Source organism: Nomascus leucogenys, chromosome 22a (genome assembly GCF_006542625.1).
Source record: "Nomascus leucogenys isolate Asia chromosome 22a, Asia_NLE_v1, whole genome shotgun sequence".
Lineage (NCBI taxonomy): Eukaryota > Metazoa > Chordata > Mammalia > Primates > Hylobatidae > Nomascus > Nomascus leucogenys.
In genome coordinates, this window is record NC_044402.1 from 28,362,489 (window position 1) to 28,388,911 (window position 26,423).

The 26,423-nt window shown below is 50.0% G+C and overlaps 1 protein-coding gene across 7 annotated transcripts in view; it reads right to left on the reverse strand.

Annotated features, from left to right (window-relative positions):
* Positions 1–26,423, reverse strand: part of TMEM63C (transmembrane protein 63C) — a 150,936-nt gene that overhangs the window by 37,267 nt on the left and 87,246 nt on the right. For 5 of the 7 annotated variants that reach the window (XM_030804035.1, XM_030804034.1, XM_030804038.1 and 2 more), the window contains exons 3-6: positions 8,634–8,696; positions 3,121–3,283; positions 2,507–2,586; positions 2,003–2,084 (exon numbers count right to left, since the gene is read on the reverse strand). In XM_030804035.1, coding sequence (XP_030659895.1) covers positions 2,003–2,084; positions 2,507–2,586; positions 3,121–3,270 — 312 coding nt within the window. In that variant the 5' untranslated portion in view covers positions 3,271–3,283; positions 8,634–8,696. The remainder of the gene's footprint in view (positions 1–2,002; positions 2,085–2,506; positions 2,587–3,120; positions 3,284–8,633; positions 8,697–26,423) is intronic. The other 2 variants (XM_030804036.1, XM_030804037.1) reach the window with 2 other exon arrangements.

Below are 26,423 nucleotides of genomic sequence, written 5' to 3' on the forward strand. Positions count from 1 at the left end.
CAAGATGTGAACTGAGAAAAGTCCATTGGATTTAGTGGCGGGGGGAACCACTGCTGACCTTCAGGGTTGTCTGGGTGGAGTGATGGATGGGAGCTCACATTTGAGGAGTTTGAGGCGTGAGTGGGAGGGGAGGCATGGGTGGGAGGGGAGGCATGGGTGGGAGGGGAGGTGTGAGAGGGAGGGGAGGTGACAGTGGGAGGAGCGAGTGGGAGGCAACGAGTGAGTGGGAGGCAGGCATGAGTGGGACGGGTGCATGAGTGGGAGGGGAGGTGTGAGTGAGAGGCGAGAGGGGGAGGGAAGGCATGGGGGGGAGGCGAAAGTGGGAGGGGAGGTGAGAGTGGGAGGGGAGGCGTGAGTGGAAGGCATGAGTGGGAGGGGAGGTGTGAGTGGGAGGTGAGTGGGAGGGGAGGTGTGAGTGGGAGGTGAGGCGTGAGTGGGAGGTGAGGCATGAGTGGGAGGCATGAGTGGGAGGGAAGGCGTTGAGTGGGAGGGGGCATGAGTGGGAGGTGAAGTGTGATTGGGAGGCGAGAGGGGGAGGGAGGCGTGAGTGGGACGGGAGGCATGAGTGGGAGGCGGGGTGTGAATGAGAGAGAAGCGTGAGTGGGAGGCGGGGCGTGAGTGGGAGGGGAGGCATGAGTGGGAGGCGGGGCGTGAGTGGGAGGAGAGGCATGAGTGGGAGGGGAGGCGTGAGTGGGAGGAGAGGTGTGAATGGGAGAGGAGGCATGAGTGGGTGGCGGGGCATGAGTAAGAGGCGGGGCATGAGTGGGAGAGGAGGTGTGAGTGGGTGGCGGGGCGTGAGTGGGAGGCGGGGCATGAGAGGGAGCGGAGGTGTGAGAGGGAGGGGAGGTGTGAGTGGGAGGCGGGGTGTGATGAGAGGGAGGCATGAGTGGGTGGGGAGTGAGTGGGAGAGGAGGCCGAGTGGGAGGGAGGCATGAGTGGGAGGGGAGGCGTGAGTGGGAGGGGAGGCGTGAGTGGGAGAGGAGGCGTGAGTGGGTGGCGGGGCGTGAGTGGGAGAGGAGGCGTGAGAGGGAGGGGAGGCGTGGGTGAGAGGGGAGGCGAGAGTGAGGGGGGCATGACTGGGAGGGGAGACGAGAGTGGGAGGGGAGGTGAGAGTGGGAGGGGAGGCGTAAGTGGGAGGCGGGGCGTGAGTGGGAGGCGGGGCGTGAGTGGGAGGCGGGGCGTGAGTGGGAGGCTGGGTATAAGTGAGAGGTGAGGAAGTGGTGACAGCAGCATGGGCCACTGTCAGGAGTTCAGCTGTGTGTGGGGGTGGGGAGGGAGGACGTTCTCAGGGCTCCCTCTCAAAGTATTCAGGGCCCGGCTGAAATGTCACCGCTGCCCAAGACCATCTCTGGCCTCCCGCCCTGTGCCGCAGCTCCCCCTTGTTCTCCACCGTGCCTCTGTCTGGTCATCTCCTCTGCCCGGGGAAGACAGCATCATGAGGCAGGACTTGGTTCCCAGCTCCCAGACCAGTGGCTGACACACAGCAGGTGCTTCCCAGCAAGTGGCTGAAGGAATGCATGAGTCGGGTGGAGGGCTGGCCTTCGCCAGGGAACAGGAGGAAGCAGCAGACTGCATTCCACTAAACGGGGCTGGGAAGCCTGAGGCTGAGGGAATCCCGGATGACTAGAATCTTCTATGTGAAATGGGAGGTGAGGCCTTGACTCAGAGTCAGAGGCAGGGACATGGGCAGGACGGGACTGTGAGAAGGGTTGGAGACTTGAGCAGAGAAGACAAATTAATGTTAAAAATCTCTCTAAGATATATTAATTAGTTAACACTTACTTGGCACCCTAGTAGTAGGTAGGGTCAATATCTCCATCTTTCAGGTGGGGAAACTGAGTCTGGGGGAGGCTGAGGAATTTGCTCAAGGTCACACTGCCGGAGTGGTTGAGGCTGGCTGATTGCAAAGCCCCAAGGTCTAAGCCGTGCTTCTTCCTGTGCATGCCACGCCCGCCTGCCCAGTGCCGGGACTCCCACCGCCCAGACCACTCCCAGCACTCACCTTGTCTCTGCGTTCCATCTCCAAGGAAGTCTCCGAGGGAGATGTCTTCTCGCTCTGCTCCCCATAGATCAGCGAGGTCAGGCTGCCAGCCAGGGAAGGGGGAGGGAGGTAAGAAAGGAGAGAAGAGGTCTCAGCTGCCTGCCCTGCTCCCTCTCCTGGCTGAGGGCTGCCCTCTGCTCTGCCACGGGCAGGCACTCCTCAGCTCCTTTGCTGAGCACACACCTCTGGGCACAGACAGCAACTGCCCCTGTGCCAGGTACACCAGGCATCTGGGAGTCCAGCCACGTGATCCAGAAAGTCTAAGACCAGAGAAAAACATGGCCTTGTGCCCAGGGATGGCTGCCCTCCAAGTCCCCTTCCTGCAGGGAGGGCAGAGCAGGGGCAGAGGCCACCTGCTGGCAAGACACCTGCTGCAGCTCGGGCGCTGGGCAGAGCTGCGCCCTGGCCATGGCAGCAGGTTCTCCCCAAGGGGGCAACGGCTCACCCATCTCAACCCCTCCTCACCTGTCATTGTGTATCAGCAGAGCCAGGCGCCCATAGTCCCACGCAGCTTTCCGGAGGAAGGAGTAAACCACAAGGACGAGCTACAGGCCAGGAAAAGCAATGTAGGGTGGGAGAGTTCATGGATCCCTTCCCCTTGGCTGGCCCCCTGCATTCCCTTGGGGGAGACCCTGTCCCTGAGGTCCCCAGGGAGCTCCTCCACTAGAAGGTCAGCTCTGTTGGAGTAGGGGCCATTCCTTTCAACTCTAGGTTGCCAGTGCCCAGCAGCTTCCGGGCACAGAGTGGATGCTCAGAGTTCATTGAATGGAGCTGGTGGCATTTTCAGATCTATGGGACCAGAATGTGCCTTGAAGACCTCAGCAATGAGAAAGGGGAAGGAGGCCAGGTGGACCTCTGGACAATGATGCACAGAAAAGAATCCCAGGAATTCTGCCTGTTCCTCCTGCCTCTTTGAGGCCCACCTACCCGGGCCACCCTGGGCAGGACTGACATTCAGGCAGTTCGTATCACTGTCGTTGTTGTCCATTTGGACAACTGGGTCCCCCACTGCATCACCTGTGAAAGTTCGACCCTGTCTGAGGCTTTACTGTCTGCCTCCTGCAGTGCCCAGGACTCACCACCCACAGGGCGATGTTGAGGCACAGCACGGTGGGGACACCCCCAAAGGGCTGCCCCTGGAGGACGGTGTTCCGAGACTGGAAGCATTCATCCACTGTCATGTTCTGTAACCTTCCCCCTGTACTCAGGTCGTCCGGTGAGGCAGACATCCTGGGAGGGTCCCTGGGGAACAGAGGGCATCCAGGTCAGACGCAAAGACTCCTTTGCATTTTGCAACACACAGAAGCCTGATGGGGAGTTGTGGGATGGGCACCGAGTGCCTCGGCCAGGCTAGGCCACTTCAGACCCAAGACAGGAGGGTCAGCTCACGAGATGGCACACAGCCCTGTCCTGCAAGAGAACAGCTGCCTCAAACCCAAGGCTGGGATGACAAACTGGCTCCAGTTTCCTGGGAGAGTTTTTATTTTGTACCACTGGATCCCTGGAACAAGAGTTGTAAAATGCACATCCAAATGTGCATTTTACCAGTTCTACCTTGGGAAGTTTTTCTTGCATATAAATGAACAAATTTCACAAAGATGAGTCAGACCCCAGTGTGGAAATGTTCAGGTTGGAAGTCAAAACTGCTGTGTTCACGGAACGCCCGTGCAGACAGGGCTCACTGACAACCGTCTCTGCATTCAGCAATCTCTGATCCAGTCACCATCCAGCCATGGTAAGGGCCATAGCTCCTAGGGAATGCAGTGCCTGGCACGTGCAGTGACTCAAGAAACCCCTGTTTTTTTGTTTTTTTTTTAACTTCTGTGGGTACATAGTAGGTGTATATATTTATGGAGTACCTGAGATGTTTTGATACAGGCATGCAATGACCTATAAGCACATCAGGATAAATGAGATATCCATCCTTTCGAGCATTTATCCTTTGGGTTACAAACAATCCAATTATACTCTTTCAGTTGTTTTAAGGTGTATAATTAAATTATTTTTGACTATAGTCACCCTGTTGTGCTAGTAAATACTAGGTCTTATTCATTCTGTTTTTTGTACATATTAAGCATCCCTACTCCCCACCACACTCATATCCTTCTAAGCCTCTGGTAACCATCCTTCTACTCTCTATCTCCATGAGTTCAATTGTTTTAATTTTTTTGCTCCCACAAATAACTGGAAATATGTGGAGTTTATTTCTATGCCTGGCTTAGAAAGGTCTCTGTCTTCCAGGCGTTTGAACTAGGGAGACCAGCACCTGCCCAGGGACCTGAGCCAACTCCATGAGCCTGAACACTTTGGTGAGACACCAGTGCAGAGCCTGCCGTCCCTGGCATCACGTTCCTCAGGCATGGATAAGAGTGGGAAGGACAGGTGAAAATGGGAGGTGTCCGGTAGCTACTGGATCTTATCTGCAAGGTGGTCGTTCTCTCAAAAGATCATTCATTTTGCCCTCAGACCTCACCTCTACCTGGAAACCCTTCACTTCCATTCAAGAAAAGTAGACTCATTCATCCATTCATTGATGCATTTGAATATTTGGTGAGCAACTGCTTTATGCTAGACAAATGCACCAGTGAACAAGATAAATAAAAATCCCTCCCTTGTGGGATTCCACTGGGGAGACAAAGTGGAGGGATGAGGGTGAGGTTAGAATTGTAAAGGGGTGATTAGGGAAGGCCTCGCTGAGAGAATGACATCTGAGCAAGGACTTGAGGGAGTGAATCATGCATCTGTGGGGGAAAGAGCACTTTAAGCAGAGTAGAGTCCCTGGGCTTCGAGCTTGCCCAGAGAGTTGAGGAAGCAAGCAGACCAGTGGGCTGCACAGGGCAGGGCAAAGGGCATGGGGAGTGAGCCATGGAGTGAATTAAAATGACTTTTTTTTTTTTAAGAGAGAGACAGAGCCTCACTCTGTCACGGTGGCACAATCGTAGCTCACTGTAGCCTCCAATTCCTGGGCTCAAGCAATATTCAAGAGTAGCTGGGACTACAGGTGCATGCCACCACACCAGGCTAATTCTTAAAATTTTTTTATGGAAACAAGGGTCTCACTATGTTGCCCAGGCTAGTCTCAAACTCCTGATCTCAAGTGATTCTCCTGCCTTGGCCTCCCAAAGTGCTGGGATTACAGGCTTTAACGAGATCTCTTTGATCCTCATATGGAGACTAGGTGGGAGAGCAGGAAGAAGGGGTGAACAAGTGGAGAAGTAGATGTGGAGAGCTCAGCCAGGGTCCAGGCAGGAGACAATGGTAGCCTGGACTGGAATGGGTGCAGTGGAGGTGGAAGACGTGCCCAGATTTTGGAAATATTCTGAATATGGAGCCAAAAAGATTTGTTGACAGATTAGACAGGGGATGTGAAAGACTGAGAGGAGTCGAGGATGACTCTCAGGTTTTTGGCCTGAGCCACTGGAAGATAGAGTTGCTGCTATGGAGTGGGAGAGGCGGAAAGTGCAGGATGGAAATGGACAGTGGAGGTGGAGGGGGAGTGGGTGCAGGGGTGCAACCAGGAGTTAAGTTTGGAACATGCTAAGTGGAGACAGGGAGCAGGGATTTGGATAGGTTAGTCTGCAGTTCAGAAGAGAGACTGGAGACATAAATGTGAGACAAAAGCCACCGGCATAGCGACAACTCTTCGAGGCAAAGCCCTGAATTACAGAAGAGAGTGTAGTGAGAGGAGAGATCCAAGGTGGGAGCCTCGGGGTGCACCAATATCTACAGGGCAGGGGAGGAGGAACAGAGAAGGAGACTGAGAAGGAGCAGCCAGTGAGGGAGGAGGAGAAGCAGGAGAGGGTGGTGTCCTGGGCTGAATGAAGACAACGTTTCCAGGAGGAGGGAGGAACCAGTGTTGATGTGGTCAAGAAAGATGACAACTGTGAATGAGCCATGGAAGGTCTCCCTTCCTCTCTCCCTCCCTCCCTCCCTCCCTCCCTCCGTCCCTTCCTCCCTTCCTTCCTTCCTTCCTTCCTTCCTCTCTTTTCTACCTTCCTTCCTCTCTCTCTCTCTATCTCCCTCTCTCCCTCTCTCTCTCTCTCTCTTTCACTTGAGGCATGAGCCACTGCGCCCAGCCAAATTAGCCATGGTTTAAGCCATGTGCAGGTGGCCAGACTGGAATAGGCTCCAGAGAGAATGACAGGAGAGGAATTGGAGCCAGTGGGCAAAAACAGCTCTCTGGAAGAGTAATTGGAGGTGAAAGTGGTTAAGACGGGAGAAATAACACATTGTATAGTGGTGGGAATGATTCAGTAGAAGAAGTAGGAGGAGGAGGGAACTGCTGGAGCAAAGTGAGACTGCGGGAGGGTTGGGAACTAGTGCACGGTGGAGATGTTTGCTGAGAGTCAGGCTGTTGGCTGGGTGAGTGGGAGGGAAGGCAGCACACATGCTCAGGTGCTGGCTGGTCCCAGGGTGGTGGCGGGAGCCAGTGAGTATTCTGTCCTTACTGCTTCTAGTTTCTTTTTCTTTTCTTTTCTTTTCTTTTCTTTTTTTTTTTTGAGACAGAGTCTCACTCTGTCGCTTAGGCTGGAGTGCAGTGGCACCATCTTGGCTCACTGCACCTCTGCCTCCAGCGTTCAACCCAATTCTGCTACCTCAGCCTCCTGAGTAGCTCAGACTACAGGTGCCCACCACTACACTTGGCTAAATTTTGTATTTTTAGGAGAAATGGGGTTTCACCATGTTGGCCAGGCTGGTCTCAAACTCCTGACCTCAGGTGACCCACCCACCTCGGCCTCCCAAAGTGCTGGGATTACAGGTGCGAGCCCCCATGCCCAGCCTTGCTTCAAGTTTCTCAGTAAAAGAAGGAATGAGGTCTCTGCACAGTGTGAGGTGGTGGTGGGCGGATGTTGGATGTTTGGGGACAGGAAAAAAGGTAGAAATAGAAGTCTAGGGGAAGGAGAGAGGATGGATTAGGGAAATGGAACAGGATTGCCAGGCAACAATGGGGCTCGTGGAGGCTCATGATCTTGAATTGACGAGAGCAGCCAGACTTGCTGTGCTGGATTCACCTGTATGGTTGCAGGTGTGGAAGACTTAGTTGGGGTAGTGGTTTCCCCCAGCAAGTATGAGCATAAGACAAGAGGGTTGAGGGTGTAGTAGGTGAATAATTGTAATGATTTGCCGTGGAATTTGAGCCAGGAGAGAAATAAGATGCAAGATGGGTGAGGACCAGGGAAAGGTACTGAAGTTCCAAGGGGAGGTAGAAGAATTGTGGACGACTAGTGGGTGTAGAGCAGAGGGAGTGGCACTCCGAAAGTGGGATGTTTGGTGCTGAAATGAAAGAGATTCCATCTATTGGTGGTGATCGGGTCTAGGACATGACCGTGGGAGCGAGCAGCTGAGTATCAGAAGGATCATCTTTGTGGAGATGTGGGCATTGACATCAGCAAGAATGAAGACAGGAAAAGCACTGGGGAGACAGTGAGGGAGGAAGGGGAGAGTGGCCTGGGGGACTCCTCGATGACTAACAAAGACGGGCAGCAAGATGTCTAGGTTGACACCTGTGGGTCCAAGACAGGGGGCTCTAGAAAGCAGGGAGGAAGAGTCTCAGTGTTGCCAAGGGGAACAAGAAAGACATGTCTCCATCCCCAGGCCAGTATTGTTGAGGGGGGAAGCAGGAACCACTCTCTGAGAGGGTGGAAAGGGAAGCTGGACTAGGGAGTCTCCCAGTTGGAAGGTGAGGAGACCGAGGAGCTGGGGATGCTTCTGGGGATTATAGGTTCCGTGACAGTGAATCTCAGCTCCGACGCTCGCTCATCACTCATCGGGTGACCTTGAGCAAGGCACTTACAGTCCCCATGCCTCACTTTACTCCTCTGTAAAATGGAAATGGCAACAGCCATTAGTATCCACTTCACAGGGCTCTTAAGAGGAGTGAGTTAGGATGTGTTAATCTTGTAGAACAATGCCTGGAACACAGGGAGCATCACATAAATATTTGCAAAATGAAGAATGGAGATCCAGGGGGCACCATGGAAAGGTTCCAGGAGTTGGGGAGGGCTGAGAGATGGGGATGGAGAAGGAATGAAGGTAAAGAGATCGAAGCAGGGGACGGGAGGTGGCCTGGGAGTCTGGGCTGCTTGTGCTCACTCACAGAACCCGTGATGGAGGGCCTGAGAGTAGTCCTGGAAACGGAAGGGGTGCACAAAACTCCTCTCACTCCCACCCTCTAGATTAGCATCTAGCAGGATCCGGGAGTCTCTTGCCTGTCTTTCTCAGTTCCCCTAATTCCTGCTCCATCGAGCTCTGCCTAGGCCACCCATAGTTTTCTTGTTTCTACCCCAGGTGCTAATTAACTCACTCACTAGCACGTTTAGCCAGATGCAAACTCATAATAGTTTACATAGAACACAGTATACTTTAACGGCATGCCTTCTGCCAGAGCATCAGAGTAGCAGCCAATGGCATTTCTAGGGTCTCTTGGAGGAAGGAGCTGGCATCTGAGCTACCTCAGGCTCTAGGTCAGCTAAGGCAGGAGGCTGCAGTTCTGCTGATGGTCACTGGGAGGAGCCCGCGCTAAGGAAGCGGGCGGGGGAAGGTGTAGGAAGGCAATCCTGCAGGTGGAGAGGCCCGGGGAGACTTTTCCCACCTGAGTCACTTCTCCTGTGAAGGTCCACGTCAGGCCCGGAGGCTCCACTCAGCTACCGGGCTGCTGCAAAAGAACAAATGCGGTGGAGAGACCACAACACTTACAGACCCAGGAACTCCCTTGCCGGCAGCACCCTCCTTCAGAGCCCCTTTGGTCATCTTTATGCTCAAATGCACATCCTTTATCAGAGCTCTGCTTTGCAAATAGTTTCTCTCGGTCTATTGCTTTTCTTTTAATTTTCTTGACGGTGTCTTTTGAAGTGTAAAAGTTTTGAATTTTGACAAAGTAACCTCCAAGCTGAGATGTGAAAGGGGTGTAGGAGTTAGTCCTTTGCAATGGGGAAGTGTGGGCAGAGGCATCTGCATTGGCAAAGACCCAGAGGGAAGGCTGAATATAATGTTTTGAGGAAGTGAAAATGAATGGCAGTGGCTACAGTGCAGAATAGATCACTATTGTTTCATTCATTCGTTCATTCAACAAGAATTCATTGAGTATCTATTTCCCCTAGAAGTACAAACATGAGGTCGTCTCTAGGGAGCTCACATCCCAGCCTTTGGTGTTAGGGAGAGGACTGCTGTTGGGTGGCTTGGATCGGGTGGCTTGGACCAGGTTGCCCTTCTGCCTGGGAGGATCCCTAGTTACAAGGCCCCAGACACTAAGCTTGGAGTTGGGCAGGAGGTGGGGAATTCTATCCAGCAGGTTGGTCAGGTGCAGGCTTTCAGCTCAACCTGGCTGCTTAACCTGCAGGGCAGTGAGGGAGGAAAAGAAAGGAGACAAGATCCTCACCCTCTCCCACCTCACCACCCTCCCCAGCTTTCCCAGGCAGCAAGCAGAGGCAGTAATGAGGGAGGCTGTTGCCGTGGAAACCTAGAGCAGCACCAAGCTTTTTCTCTGCATCCCTTCACCCTCCGTGGACCATACTTCTTTCTGGAGGGAGAACTAGCTCTTGGGTGTGAAGAAGACAGGCAGAAAATCCAGATTTTGGCTTACTGGAGACAAAAGCATCAGCACTGGAAAGAATGAAGCTAGAAACTCTAGGATGCCAACAGAAAACACAGCAGGGCCACCAGCCCAGCAGGGCGTAGCGGGGGCATCAAGGAACTCATCTGTTTAGACATCACTTTCACAGCATAGGACAAAGGCTGTTTGGGGCAATGGGAAGGATCAGGCTCTCTGAAGCCACTGACTGGACTTAATCCCAGACCCACCTTTGCTAGCTGTGTGACCAGGGGCAGTGACTTCATCTCTCTCAGCCTCAGTTCCCATATCTGGAAAATGGGTATAACAGTATTGCCTCACAGGATTATTGCAAAGGGGAAGTAAGATAATTCACATAAATCCATTTGCACAATGCTTGAGAAATATGACTGCTTAATTAGCCAGCGCTGCCATCCTCCTCCTTAGCTTATTTGTAAGGCTGTGGTGAGAGGCCCAGACTGCACAGTCCCTACACTCCTACTTCCAGCCTCTCTGTTCTGGGGCAGGCAAGAGGAGAGATGTGAAGATGGAAAGGTCCATCCACTATCCCTCAGACTGCAGCTGGTAGGTGGTGGTTGTTTCTGTCCTTCCTGTGCATAAAAAACAAATGTCAGCCTTGCTTTGTGGGCCAAGGAGGGGCAGTGGGAGATGATGTGAATACTAGTTGGTGAGTCAGGGTTTCAGGTCCCCTCCTAGCTGCATATCTTATCTGATGAGAGAGTGTGTGGCCCTCTTCCTGTCCCATTTCTCCGCCATCCTGGGTTCCTATGCCAAAAGCTGGCAGCTCAGCTGTTCTAGGCTTGGGCAAAGTTGTCCTTGGCAACTGGGCAAATGCTTCAAAAACAGCCACCTTTTCCTTTCTGTCTGCCCCATCCTACTGCTCACTCCCAGGCCTTCAGACCTAGCCTGGTTTCATCCACTGCTGCCCTAACTATCAAGGCCAGCACTTGGCTTCCCACTTGCCCTTCCAGATGAGTTAGATATCTCAAGGCCAAAGCCAAATCTCAGGGATGACCCCAGAGTTAGGATGATCCAGGAGGGCCCAGGGAGGGATGAATTTTATTAATAGCTAACATTTACAGAGCAAGTAATATGGGCTAAATATTTTCTATCTAAGTACTAGCTTATTTAATTCTCATAAGTACTCTAGGGTATGAGAATCATCCCTAAATGCAAGAGAAAATTAAGGCCCAGAGAGGTTAAACAACTGGCTCAAGGTCATGGCCCAGAGAGGTTAACTGGCCCGAGGTCACGGTGCTAGTGAGTGGCAGAGCTGGCCCTGAAGCCAGACCATTCGTAACCCTCTGCTTTGCTGGCCCCTGACCCTCTGCTACACTGGACATGCTGAGCAGGGGGCAGAGGAAGGAGATGACCTTGCTCACACTTTAGTCCAGGGACAGCAGCTTCCCTAGCCTTTAGGGTGATGCAGAGGAGAGCAGAGTGGGCTGAGTCAGGAACCCAGGCTGGATCTGCAGCCACTGCGCCTGCATTTCCCAGTACAGCCCAGGGCCCAGTCTGCTCCACCATCCCCATGAGTTCTCAGGAACTGGTCCATAGGGCATGTGTTTTGGTTTGGATTAGAGAATCACTGTAGCCACAAGTCATGTGCTAGGAAAAGGTGCTATGGTTGGGGAGCCACCCCCACCTTCTCCCCAATCCCATGACCACCAGAGTGCACAAAGCCACAGCTCCCGCCCTGCCCCCTTGCCAATTAGCCTTCTCAGTAGCTTCAATAATTAATCACTTTTTTGTTAACAACAGGTAAGTTTATCTCCCATGGTTCTGGACTTAAACAAGCTGGGATTCCTGGTCATGGGCATCCACTCCAACCTCCCCTTCTTCCTTCTTCTCCAGGTCTCCTGCCCTGCCCTCACCACCACTTGCCCCTTCTCACTGAGGGCCCCCCTTCTCAGTGAGGTTCACTCTCACGGCTATGGGGCTGGGTGCTTTTGGAGGAAATGTGGGGAGAGGGAGGGTGTGTCAGTGGAATGAAGGGCTCTGGTTCACGTCCTTCACCACTGACATGTCCGCTGGCCATGAATCTTTCCCTAAATATCAGTAAGCCCTTCCCTGCTCCATATCATCCTCAAACTCCTCAACTCTTCACAACAAAGAGTGGTTTGCTCAGCTTTACACATGGAGAAACTGAGTCTCCAGCAGACATGAAGATTTGCTTAAGGCTAGGGAAAATGGTGGATTGGGAATAGAACTGGGGGTTTTTGGCTCCCCACTCAGTGCTTTCAGTGACTCCTTAGCCTGGGAGGGGGTCACTGGAATCACCTAGAAGGTGTTTAGTACATCTAGATACTCATGTTCCACCCCAGACATTAAGCATGAGAATCTCTAATTAATTATTGTGTGCAGCCAAGACATAAAAGCACCAGACTGAGATTTCCAGGGTTATTTGCACCTAGAGAAGGAGTTCTTGATGACCCAAAAAGTTTTCTCACTCCTCCTAAATAAGGAGAGAGGGTGGGGAAATTTGGGGATAAAGGATGATACCTCAGTGCCTCTTAAACCATGTCACAGTGTGGCAGTTCATGAGGCTGGTCCTTATATTCTCCTCCCATGCAATCTCTGCCCCCACCCCTAGCTGGTCCCGAATCTGTGGAGAGTTGGCTGAAGATCTACAGAGGCCCACACCACCTCTTCACTGGAAGTTCCAGGCTCTGGTATTCCTCCCATTATCCTAGAGGCCACTGGCCTGGCTACTTCCTCATGGTATCCTCTGTTCTGCCCTGCCAGCCTCCTTATTCAGAGTTGCTTGCCCCACCCCTACACAGCTTGAGCCACTTCCTCCTGGACTTGGGTGAGCCTTGGTCCCATCAGCATTTAAAGTCCCTGAGTCCAGCTTATATTCTACTCCTCTGAACCCTCTTTCAGATTACCAGCCCTGTCTGCACCTTGTTCCCACCCTCTTTACACAGCTGGAATTGCAACCACTGCCCGGGACTATCCTCTCACTTTTCCATGCACATGAGCAGCCAGCTCACCAACAAATCCATGGGCTCTTTGATAGTAGGGACCACATCTTTCTCTTATACTTTCCATGGTTCTCCCAAAGACCATCACTTAGTAGGCCTCAATGAGAGACAGAAGGCCCTTTCCCCAGAGACACACTCAAGGGTAGGAAAGAATAAAATGTAGGTGGTTTGTACACATTTGCACAGTGCACAGAGTACATGAGTCCCAAGTTTTTGCCCCCGCATAGCGCACGTTGGCTACCAAGTTTCCCTCCACCAGTCACTGCAGGGAGTGGAGGGAGCATACAGCCGCAGGTAAGGAGATTGGGTGTGAATCTGGCTCTATTGTTTATCAGCTGCTACTTAACCTCTTGCTATTCAGTTTTTTCTTAAAGATCATATCTGTCCTGCCTATACCAGGGTGGTTATGAGGGTTAGTTAAAGGGCATAGTGCATGGAGACTCTTTCTGTAAACTGTGCCACAAACGTAAGTTGTTGCTTTTGCTGTCCTCTTCATAGGATCGAAGCCAGCCTTCCCTGAGAGGTCCCCAAACGTCCCCTCCGCCGCAGTCGCTCCTGAAGCCTCAGCATGGGGTGAGAGGATTGGAGTTCCACCTTCCATTGGGCTCACAATGCAGGCAGAGCAATGATCTCGCCGCCCCTGGCTGGGTCCAGCAGGGCTCTCAGCACCATGGACAGCACCATGCTGGGCAAAGGCATTTCCGCTTCTGCTGCTCTCTGCCAGGGCTTGTGGGCAGGGCCAGACAATTCTCGCTGCTGCCCCAGCCCAAGAATAAGAATAACAGCTAACGCTTATTGAGTGAGTTCTATGTGCCAGGCCCTGTGCCAAGTCTCTTCAGGTGTCGACTGGGTTAAACCTATCAGGTTGCATGTGGGACACGGTTTACACCCTCAGCTCCATTCCCACCTCTGTGCCTTCCTATATTGCAGAAGCTGAAAAGTTAAAAGGTACATTCCCAACACTCCCTTGCAGCTGGGGTTCTGGATACAGATTAGAGCCCATCAATTAGACATGCTGGAGATAGATTTACAAGGCTGAAGGGAGGAGAGGTTAGGAGGAGGCGATCTCCCTGGTGCTCAGGCGGTGTTCTGCTGACAAGCCATGCCGAGGACAGGAAGGGATTCTCTGCAGGAAGTTCAATGCCCAGTCTCTGGCTCCCAGGGAGGGGGTGGTGTGAGAGGCAATTGTGGCAAAAGCTGCAGCAGTTTTCTCATCCCTGGATAGCAGGTGAAAGGACGTGGACTCCGTGGCTCCAGTAATGGCCCTCCTGACTGGGTGAGGAGTAATTTGTCTGGAGGGACAGTTCTGCTCTGTTCTGAAGACCCAGCTTCTAATTCTTCCAGTGATTTCGAGACCCTGCGATTCCCTGTATGAATCAAGCTGACTACAGCATCATGTCCCAGTCCTGGTTTTGCTTAAGATTCCTAGAGTGTTTTTTGTTTCCTGCACAAAGAGCAGGCAGGTTCTATTATTATCCCATCTTATGAATGAGGAATTTCAGGCCCAGAGAGATTAAAAGACTTGCCCAGATCAGGGAGTTAGTACCATGAAGTTAGGGCCTGAGCTGGGGGGCTGGTTCCACAGCCCCCTCTTGATCACTTTGCTATGTGCCACCCTCGAGGCAGAGAACACTGATTCCAACAAGCAGGAATGAAGCTGCTAGGCTCAAGACAGAAGTACATTGAAAAAAGGAAAGGCTGACAGGGAATACTGGGACCACACTCCAGGCTCACACTGGTGTAGCCCCTGAGGGGGCCTCAGGAGAAGAAAGGGGCAGGAAAGGACATGGGCATTTGTGATGGGCCAGGCCTTCTTATGGCTATCCCACTGAACATCGGTTATTCCTCACAAGCAACCTGATAGGTAGCAACCTAAGAAGTAAGAGTCAGTATCCCCATCTTACACATAGAGAAACTGAGACTCAGAGAGGTTAAGTAACTGGCCTAAAGTTACACAGCTGGAGAGAGACAGAGGCAGGATTGGAATCCAAGTGTCTGGCTCCACTACATCATGCAGCCTCTGAAGGCACAAGTGGGAAGAGAGCGGCTTTGTCCAATTCCAGGAGGATTATATTTCTGGGGTACAGGAAGATGGCCTCCCACATCTGTACTACATCTAAGGGACTCTCAGCTAAAGAGAAGGACCAGGCAGCTTCTATTATTATCCCATCTTATGAATGAGGAATTTCAGGCCCAGAGAGGTTAAGAAACTTATCCTCTTAACACCTCTGCAGGTGGCAGATGGAGTTGGGATGCCATCAGGGGAGAAGGTGGCCACTTGGACTCAGGCTGGAAGCTGAGTGTGTTGGCTTCCCCACCCCATCCATCTCACCTCTGGGACCCCCACAGAGATGCCTCTCCTTGCCAGGAAGTTTCCTTTCCTTGTCCTCCAGACCCTGGACCCCAACTCATGCCTTTCTGCCCATGCCCCTGCGTCAGTAAGCAGCTATGATGGTGCCCAGGGGGCGCCGGAGACAGAAGGCAGAGGCAGCTGTGGGGATGTCACAGTCACCCAGGCCCCTGGGAGCTGGGCAGTGACTCAGGGAGACACGGGGAGGAGGACAGGTGACTCCATGCCTATGTTAAAAAGGTAAAATAGGGGGGGTGGAGCCAAGATGGCCGAATAGGAACAGCTCCGGTCTCCAGCTCCCAGCCCCAGCGACACAGAAGACGGATGATTTCTGCATTTCTGCTTGAGGTACCGGTTTCATCTCACTAGGGAGTGCCTAACAGTGGGTACAGGACAGTCGGTGAAGCGCACTGTGCGCGAGCCGAAGCAGGGCGAGGCATTGCCTCACTCGGGAAGCGCAAGGGGTCAGGGAGTTCCCTTTCCTAGTCAAAGAAAGGGGAAACAGACGGCACCTGGAATATCGGGTCAGTCCCATCCTAATACTGCGCTTTTCCAACGGGCCTGGAAAACGGCACACTAGGAGATTGTGTCCCGCACCTGGCTCGGAGGGTCCTATGCCCACGGAGTCTCGCTGATTGCTAGCACAGCAGTCTGAGATCAAGCTGCAAGGCGGCAGCGAGGCTGGGGGAGGGGCGCCCGCCATTGCCCAGGCTTGCTTAGGTAAACAAAGCAGCCAGGAAGCTTGAACTGGGTGGAGCCCACCACAGCTCAAGGAGGCCTGCCTGCCTCTGTAGGCTCCACCTCTGGGGGCAGGGCACAGACAAACAAAAACTCAGCAAGAAACTCCACAGACTTAAATGTCCCTGTCTGACTGACAGCTTTGAAGAGAGTAGTGGTTCTCCCAGCACCCAGCTGGAGATCTGAGAACGGACAGACTGCCTCCTAAAGTGGGTCCCTCACCCCTGAGCAGCCTAACTGGGAGGCACCGCCCCAGTAGGGACAGACTGACACGTCATTCAGCCGGGTACTCCTCTGAGACAAAACTTTCAGAGGAACTATCAGACAGCTGAATTTGTGGTCTCACGAAAATCTGCTGTTCTGCAGCCACCGCTGCTGACACCCAGCCAAACAGGGTCTGGAGTGGACCTCTAGTAAACTCCAACAGACCTGCAGCTGAGGGTCCTGTCTGGTAGAAGGAAAACTAACAAACAGAAAGGACATCCACACCAAAAACCCATCTGTACATCACCATCATCAAAGACAAAAAGTAGATAAAACCACAAAGATGGGGAAAAAACAGAACACAAAAACTGGAAACTCTAAAAAACAGAGCACCTCTCCTCCTCCAAAGGAATGCAGTTCCTCACCAGCAATGGAACAAAGCTGGATGGAGGATGACTTTGACGAGTTGAGAGAAGAAGGCGTCAGACAATCAAACTACTCTGAGCTACGGGAGGAAATTCAAAACAATAGCAAAGAAGTTAAAAACTTTGAAAAAAAATTAGAAAAATGGATAACTAGAATAACCAATGGAGAGAAGGGCTTAAAGGAGCTGATGGAGCTGAAAGCCAAGTTTCGAGAACTACGCGAAGATTGCAGAAGCCTCAGTAGCAGATGCGATCAACTGGAAGAAAGGGTATCACTGATGGAAGATGAAATGAATGAAATGAAGAGAGAAGGGAAGTTTAGAGAAAAAAGAATAAAAAGAAATGAACAAAGCCTCCAAGAAATTTGGGACTATGTGAAAAGACCAAACCTACGTCTGATTGGTGTACCTGAAAATGATGGGGAGAATGGAACCAAGTTGGAAAACACTCTGCAAGATATTATCCAGGAGAACTTCCCCAATCTAGCAAAGCAGGCCAGCATTCAGATTCAGGAAATACAGAGAACGCCACAAAGATACTCCTCAAGAAGAGCAACTCCAAGACACATAATTGTCAGATTCACCAAAGTTGAAATGAAGGAAAAAATGTTAAGGGCAGCCAGAGAGAAAGGTCGGGTTACCCACAAAGGGAAGCCCATCAGACTAACAGCTGATCTCTCAGCAGAAACTCTACAAGCCAGAAGAGAGTGGGGGCCGATATTCAACATTCTTAAAGAAAAGAATTTTCAACCCAGAATTTCCTATCCCGCCAAACTAAGCTTCATAAGTGAAGGAGAAATAAAATACTTTACAGACAAGCAAATGCTGAGTGATTTTGTCACCACCAGGCCTGCCCTAAAAGAGCTCCTGAAGGAAGCACTAAACATGGAAAGGAACAACCGTACCAGCCACTGCAAAAACATGCCAAATTGTAAAGACCATCGAGGCTAGGAAGAAACTATAGCAACTAACGAGCAAAATAACCAACTAACATCATAATGACAGGATCAGATTCACACATAACAATATTAACGTTTAATGTAAATGGGCTAAATGCTCCAATCAAAAGACACAGACTGGCAAACTGGATAAGGAGTCAGGACCCATCAGTGTGCTGTATTCAGGAAACCCATCTCACGTGCAGAGACACACATAGACTCAAAATAAAGGGATGGAGGAAGATCTATCAAGCAACTGGAAAACAAAAAAAGGCAGGGGTTGCAATCCTAGTCTCTGATAAAATAGACTTTAAACCAACAAAGGTCAAAAGAGACAAAGAAGGCCATTACATAATGGTAAAGGGATCAATTCAACAAGAAGAGCTAACTATCCTAAATATATATGCACCCAACACAGGAGCACCCAGATTCATAAAGCAAGTCCTGAGTGACCTACAAAGGGACTTAAACTCCCACACAATAATAATGGGAGATTTTAACACCCCACTGTCAACATTAGACAGATCAACGAGACAGAAAGTTAACAAGGATATCCAGGAATTGAACTCAGCTCTACATAAAGTGGACCTAATAGACATCTACAGAACTCTCCACCCCAGGTCAACAGAATATACATTTTTTTCAGCACCACACCACACCTATTCCAAAATTGACCACATAGTTGGAAGTAAAGCTCTCCTCAGCAAATGTAAAAGAACAGAAATTATAACAAACTGTCTCTCAGACCACAGTGCAATCAAACTAGAACTCAGGATTAAAAAACTCACTCAAAACCACGCAACTACATGGAAACTGAACAACCTGCTCCTGAATGACTATTGGGTACATAATGAAATGAAGGCAGAAATAAAGATGTTCTTTGAAACCAACGAGAACAAAGACACAACATACCAGAATCTCTGGGACACGTTCAAAACAGTGTGTAGAGGGAAATTTATAGCACTAAATGCCCACAAGAGAAAGCAGGAAAGATCCAAAATTGACATCCTAACATCACAATTAAAAGAACTAGAAAAGCAAGAGCAAACACATTCAAAAGCTAGCAGAAGGCTAGAAATAACTAAAATCAGAGCAGAACTGAAGGAAATAGAGACACAAAAAACCCTTCAAAAAATTAATGAATCCAGGAGCTGGTTTTTTGAAAAGATCAACAAAATTGATGGACCGCTAGCAAGACTAATAAAGAAGAAAAGAGAGAAGAATCAAATAGATGCAATAAAAAACAAAAAAGGGCATATCACCACCGATCCCACAGAAATACAATCTACCATCAGAGAATACTACAAACACCTCTATGCAAATAAACTAGAAAATCTAGAAGAAATGGATAAATTCCTCGACAAATACACCGTCCCAAGACTAAACCAGGAAGAAGTTGAATCTCTGAATAGACCAATAACAGGTTCTGAAATTGTGGCAACGATCAATAGCTTACCAACCAAAAAGAGTCCAGGACCTGATGGATTCACAGCTGAATTCTACCAGAGGTACAAGGAGGAACTGGTACCATTCCTTCTGAAATTATTCCAATTGATAGAAAAAGAGGGAATCCTCCCTAACACATTTTATGAAGCCAGCATCGTCCTGATATCAAAGCCTGGCAGAGACATAACCAAAAAAGAGAATTTCAGACCAATATCCTTGATGAACATTGATGCAAAAATCCTCAATAAAATACTGGCAAACTGAATCCAGCAGCACATCAAAAAGCTTATCCACCATGATCAAGTGGGCTTCATCCCTGGGATGCAAGGCTGGTTCAACATACGCAAATCAATAAATGTAATCCAGCATATAAACAGAACCAAAGACAAAAACCACATGATTATCTCAATAGATGCAGAAAAGGCCTTTGACAAAATTCAACAACCCTTCATGCTAAAAACTCTCAATAAATTAGGTATTGATGGGACGTATCTCAAAATAATAAGAGCTATATACGACAAATCCACAGCCAATATCATACTGAATGGGCAAAAACTGGAAGCATTCCCTCTGAAAACTAGCACAAGACAGGGATGCCCTCTCTCACCGCTCCTATTCAACATAATGCTGGAAGTTCTGGCCAGAGCAATCAGGCAGGAGAAGGAAATAAAGGGTATTCAATTAGGAAAAGAGGAAGTCAAATTGTCCCTGTTTGCAGATGACATGATTGTATATCTAGAAAACCCCATTGTCTCAGCCCAAAACCTCCTTAAGCTGATTAGCAACTTCAGCAAATTCTCAGGATACAAAATCAATGTACAAAAATCACAAGCATTCTTGTACACCAATCACAGACAAACAGAGAGCCAAATCATGAGTGAACTCCCATTCACAATTGCTTCAAAGAGAATAAAATACCTAGGAATCCAACTTACAAGGGATGTGAAGGACCTCTTCAAGGAGAACTACAAACCACTGCTCAATGAAATAAAAGAGGATACAAACAAATGGAAGAACATTCCATGCTCATGGGTTGGAAGAATCAATATCGTGAAAATGGCCATACTGCCCAAGGTAATTTATAGATTCAATGCCATCCCCATCAAGCTACCAATGACTTTCTTCACAGAATTGGAAAAAACTACTTTAAAGTTCATATGGAACCAAAAAAGAGCCCGCATCGCCAAGTCAATCCTAAGCCAAAAGAACAAAGCTGGAGGCATCACGCTACCTGACTTTAAACTATACTACAAGGCTACAGTAACCAAAACAGCATGGTACTGGTACCACAACAGAGACATAGATCAATGGAACAGAACAGAGCCCTCAGAAATGATGCCGCATAGCTACAACTATCTGATCTTTGACAAACCTGACAAAAACAAGAAATGGGGAAAGGATTCCCTATTTAATAAATGGTGCTGGGAAAACTGGCTAGCCATATGTAGAAAGCTGAAACTGGATCCCTTCCTTACACCTTATACAAAAATTAATTCAAGATGGATTAAAGACTTATATGTTAGACCTAAAACCATTAAAATCCTACAAGAAAACCTAGGCAATACCATTCAGGACATAGGCGTGGGCAAGGACTTCATGTCTAAAACACCAAAAGCAATGGCAACAAAAGGCAAAATTGACAAATGGGATCTCATTAAACTAAAGAGCTTCTGCACAGCAAAAGAAACTACCATCAGAGTGAACAGGCAACCTACAGAATGGGAGAAAATTTTTGCAACCTACTCATCTGACAAAGGGCTAATATCCAGAATCTACAATGAACTCAAACAAATTTACAAGAAAAAAACAAACAACCCCATCAAAAAGTGGGCAAAGGACATGAACAGACACTTCTCAAAAGAAGACATTTATGCAGCCAAAAAACACATGAAGAAATGCTCATCATCACTGGCCATCAGAGAAATGCAAATCAAAACCACAGTGATATCATCTCACACCAGTTAGAATGGCCATCATTAAAAAATCAGGAAACAACAGGTGCTGGAGAGGATGTGGAGAAATAGGAACACTTTTACACTGTTGGTGGGACTGTAAACTAGTTCAACCATTGTGGAAGTCAGTGTGGCGATTCCTCAGGGATCTAGAACTAGAAATACCATTTGACCCAGCCATCCCATTACTGGGTATATACCCAAAGGACTATAAATCATGCTGCTATAAAGACACATGCACACGTATGTTTATTGCGGCACTATTCACAATAGCAAAGAGTTGGAACCAACCCAAATGTCCAACAACGATAGACTGGATTAAGAAAATGTGGCACATATACACCATGGAATACTATGCAGCCATAAAAAATGATGAGTTCGTGTCCTTTGTAGGGACATGGATGAAACTGGAAAACATCATTCTCAGTAAACTATCACAAGGACAAAAAACCAAACACCGCATGTTCTCACTCATAGGTGGGAATTGAAAAATGAGAACTCATGGACACAGGAAGGGGAACATCACACTCCGGGGACTGTTGTGGGGTGGGGGGAGGGGGGAGGGACAGCATTAGGAGATACACCTAATGCTAAATGATGAGTTAATGGGTGCAGGAAATCAACATGGCACATGGATACATATGTAACAAACCTGCACATTGTGCACATGTACCCTAAAACCCTAAAGTATAATAAAAAAAAAAAAAGGTAAAATAGGAAATAAAAACAGCAGGATACAATGCTGTTAAATGAAATGATCTGGGTTCTAAAAAGAAAAATAAAAGAAAAAAACTAAAATTATATCACATTCTTTTAATAGTCTTTAACATTTTTTTCTGAGTTGAAAAACTATTTAATATGAACATGTATTGTTGCTTCTAATTAGAAAAAGATCATATATTAAAAGAGAGGCTTGAGATTGACAGGCATCCATGTAACCAAGCTTTCCTCCTGCATCAAATCCCTCTTCCCTTCCTCAAATGTCCTCATTCTGATCAGCTGCCACTCAGACTTGTCGATGGGGAGGAGAGGGTGGAGGGACTGAGCTCTCACGGTGACATGCAGCCCAGTGGTTCCTGTGCAGGCTGCCTACTCAGAAAGAATCAAAGCCTGAATCCAATGCCACCTCCTCTCCGTCCCCGATCAGGGCCTGGCTGGGCCATGTGCAGGCAGATCAAGAAGCCAAGGTGATGCACCATGAAAGCCAAAGTGGCCACCAGATCCCTGGGCATCTGCCTGAAAGCCAGAGGCAAGCCTCCCTCCCTGCTCCACCCCAGGTCAGTGGCTCCTCCTGACAGCAGTGGTACTGTGCTGACTACAGCATCAAATCCCAGGAGCAGTGATCAGGAAGGGGACTTGGAGGCCTCCCCGGCACAGCTCTCACTAGGGCAGGCAGAGGCAGCCTCCCCAGCCCCCTGCCCTGCCCCTCCCACCTCCCCACCCACTCAATGGATCAGTGGAAGATAGTAGCCACTGAGGCCCCTCTAGTCATTTTTGGGGTGGTCTAAACCTAGACTCCTAGAGGGAAGGGAACAAAAGAGAAATGGTAGCCTCCAGGAGGTAGGGGGTGGGGTCCTGAATGGGCCTGGCCTCTGAATTACCTCTGAGCCTGATGGAGGGCCTATGTGTGCTCTCCTCCAGGTGACAAAGTATGTTTACAAAGTCATCGTCTCACCTGGCCCCCAACAGTCCTGCCAGAGGAGAGGTGGCAACTGTCCCCATTTACAAATGAGGATGCTGAGGCCCAGAGTGGGTGCGTAGCCTGCCCAGGGTCACACAGCTAGCAGCTGAGCGGGGGTGGAGATCTAAAGCCAAGGCCCCAGCTTCTGCACAGCTCCCTGCTCCTTTTGACATCTGAGCTCTCGGCTCCTGGCCTGCTCCAGGGCAGAGGCTGGGACTAGGGAAGGCCCATGTGGCCCCAGGAGCCTCTCCAGTCTCACCTCCCCCAGCTCCCCACAATGAGTCTCAGCTCCAGCCGATGGAAGGCCCCTTGCCCATCAAAGGCCTTGGTTGTCTGTGCCCCCTCCATTCCTCCCCTCTGTGGAGGACCTTGATCCTCCTCCAACAGGAATGCTCCATTGGCAAGGCCCAGTTCAACTCTGCTTTCTTCAGGGACCCTTCTGGGTACACCCCCAGGTCTTGCTGATCTCACTCTCCCTTCCAACCTACTGTTCTCTCTTATTCTTTCCTGAGTTCTCTACCCAGTAGGGGTTGCTAAAGAGGATGAGATGTGTTCCTCCCGTCCTCAAGCTCATTCTAGGTGAACGAGAAAGGCCTTGGCTGAAAGGCAGTGATAACACAGTGTGAGAAGGGCTCGCAGATGCACCGAACCCAATCTGCAGTGCCCAGAGAGGCCTCCTGGACCAGGCTGTGATGGAATCAGCTAGAAGGGCTTTCTTCGCTCTCCTTAACTTGGCCAGCAAGGCCTGGGTGTGCAGCCCTGCCTAGTCTTCTGGCTTCATCGTGTCAAACTTCCCCCTCACTTCCATCTCCAGCTTCCTAGGTCATTCCCTCAGTTCCTGGAGCATGCCACCTTTCCTCCTGTCACAGGGCCTTTGCATATGCCAGTCCCACCACCTGGAAGGTTCTCCCTCCCATTACTTGATTCATTCTCCCCCTGGTTAATCTCAGCTCCATTTTTCTTCCTTAGGGAAGAGCTCAGGCCAGGCCCAGCTCCCCAAGTCCCATGCCTCTGAGCATCTTGGGAGGCAGGCATCATATATGCAGTAAATGTGGATTTCTAGTACTAGACTCTCTGGGCCCAAGTTCTGCCTCTGCTACTTACTAGCCCCATGTCTTTGGGCAAGCTTCTTAACCTCCCTGTGCCTCAGTTTCCTTATCTGTAAAATGGAGATGTTAATAGCACCTACCTTACTGGGTGGATGTGAGGTTTAATAGAGCCAGCTCACATGAAACATTAGAGCAGTGCCCAGCACATTGCAATGGCTCAATAAAGTTAAGTGTAATTTTCCTTGTTGTATCTAGTACATTCGATGTTGCTTACGGGATGACGTAGCAGATGGCTGACTCCCCATACCTCCCCGCAAAGGGAAGCTCCTTGACAACAGAGCCCTTGGCTGTGTTTGCTGATTATTTCCTCTGCTGTGCTGGATAGAGTTGAGTGCTTTACAAATATTTGCAGAGGAAGGAAAGATTGGCAGTGGCTTGGGGTAGGACTCATTTGGCCCCCATGATGTCAAACCCAGAGTGTCTTGGCTGGAGGAGATCTTACAAATCATCTAACTTAAGCCCTCCTTCCACAGAGGGACAAAGGGAGCTGCTGGTGAGCATTTCCCTGGGCTTCCAGTTTCAGGGGGCTGAGCAGCCCTTGCCCACCTCTGTCTCCCTCTAGGGCTTTGCTCAAAGCCTATCATGGCAAAATCTCAGACTGAGGCATCTGTTTCTGTTTTGATTAAAAAAAAAATGTGGCGCATCTCATATTTGAGTGTTGTGGAGCAAATACATTCACCACAACTGGTGAAGCTGCAGGATCCAGTTGACCCTGAGTTATTGCTGCAATTCTCATCTCCGTGGTAACAAGTCCCCACTAAGTCTTCAGCCAGCAAGGCTGGGCAATGGCTCAGCTCAGCTTGTCTGCAAGGCCCCTGGGCTAACATGCCAGCAGGCGGGCAGCATGGTTCTCCCTCCAGCCTCTCCCCTGACTGCTTCCTCCACAGGAGTCTGGAGGGAGCAGGAGGGAGGAGAAGGAGGTGAAGCAGCCATAGGGATATAGCAGCAGAGGCTCTGACCCCAGAGTCAGCTCCAGCTAGAGCCGGGTTGGAGGCTGCCAGTGGGGAGGTGCCTGCCAGCAGGAGCAGCCTACTGGGGCCATCCCACCCCACCTCCTGCTGCTGCCAGGGTGGGCTCTGATCAACCAAAGCTCTGCAGCCAGTGACACTCAGATCTAACCAGCTGTTGACAATTTATTACTGTCTAGATAGAGCCACCCTGCACTGAACACCTGCTCTGGGCCAGCCCCGAGCTAGGCGCTGAAGAGGCAGGGATCCATTACATATGGCCTGTCCTCAGCAACACACAGTCAGGGGGAGGAGACCCAAGTGGTGTGAAAGTAGCCAGAATAAAGAACAACGGGTGCATGGCCAGGCAGGAAAAGTAAGACGCAGGTGGCACATGGAGAACGCTGCCTCCTGTGTGTCTCCATTTCCTCTAGAAGGATGCACAAGAAACTGTTGCCAGTGCTTGTTTTCCGGGCGGGGAACTAGATGGCGAGGAAGACTTACCTTTCACTCTGTTTTCTTTATTGCTTTTTTTTTTTTTGAGATGGAGTTTCGTTCTTTTGCCCAGGCTGGAGTGAAGTGGCAGGATCTCGGCTCACTGCAACCTCCGCCCCCTGGGTCCAAGTGATTCTCCTGCCTCAGCCTCCTGAGTAGCTGGGACTACAGGCATGTGCCACCATGGCCTGGCTAATTTTTGTATTTTTAGTAGAGACAGGGTTTCACTATGTTGGCCGGGCTGGTCTCTACCTCCTGACCTCAGGTGATCCACCCACCTTGGCCTCCCAAAGTGCTGGGATTACAGGCATGAGCCACCATGCCCAGTGTCTTTATTGCTTTTTGAATTTTGTACTATATGCATACCTAACCGTTTTGAACAAAACAAAACAGCAAAACCAAACTGAAAAGCAGCATCACTGGGTAAGTGTTGTAATAAGGATGTGGGCTTCTCAGTGCTGGACACCCAGAGAGGAGGAGTGAATAGCTCTGACACTTAGGGAGTCTCTCTCCTCTCAGGAGCTCAGTTCCATGTGCCAGGTAGAGGGGTGTGGTGTGTGTGTGTGTGTGTGTGTGTGTGTGTGCATGTCTGTCTGCCTCTATAGCTATGTGTTTGGGATGTGCAGAGCTACTGGGTTGAAGAGTATCCTCCCAAAATGCATCCACGTGGAACCACGGAATGTGACCTTGTTTGGAAATAGGGTCTTTGCAGATGTAATTAGTTAAAATGAGGTCATACATGATGAGGGTGGCCCCTGAATCCAACGACTGGTGTCCTTAGATGAAGGCCATGAGAAGACAAAGGGAGAGACTGGAGCGAGACAGCTGCAAGCCAAGGAATGCCAAGAACTGCTGACAACCCCCAGGAGCTAGGAAGAGGCAAGTAAGGATCCTCCCCTAGGTCCTGCAGAGGGAGCACGGCCCTGCCGACACCATGATTTCAGACTTCTGGCCTCCAGGACTGGAAGAGAATAACTTTCTGTTGTTCAGAACCACACAGTTTGTGGTAATTTGTTGCAGAGGCCTAGGAAGCCAATACAGTGGGTCTACGCATTGGTGCTTGTGTGTTTTGAGGTGTGTGTGTCAATGTGTTTGTGCGTGTGTGTGTATCTGAGTATGTTTTGAGGGGTATTTGGTTGTGCTTGGGAATGTGTTTGTGATTATAATTTGGGTTTTAGATGCTTGTGTTTTGGGTTGCATGCATATTTATGTGTTCATATGTGTGCATGTTGAGTTGTATACACTTGTGTGTTTTGGGGCTTGTGTGAATTTATGTATTTTTAGCCAATGATCTCTAGGGTCTCCCTTAGCTGTGTCATTCCAGAAGTCTGCCCTGGGGCCCCTGCTGCAGAGAGCACCTAGAAGGGATGCTGGGCAATGGCAGTGGGGATGGAATGGACTCAAGGCCAGGTGAGAGCAGCATCCTGTCTGGTCTAGGGCCACCTGAGAGAGGGCAGGGTCATCTCAAGTGTCCCCATCACACCTGCCCTGTGAGTGCAATGATCTCAGCCTCAGGAGTGGGGGTCCAGTAGAAGCCATGTCCT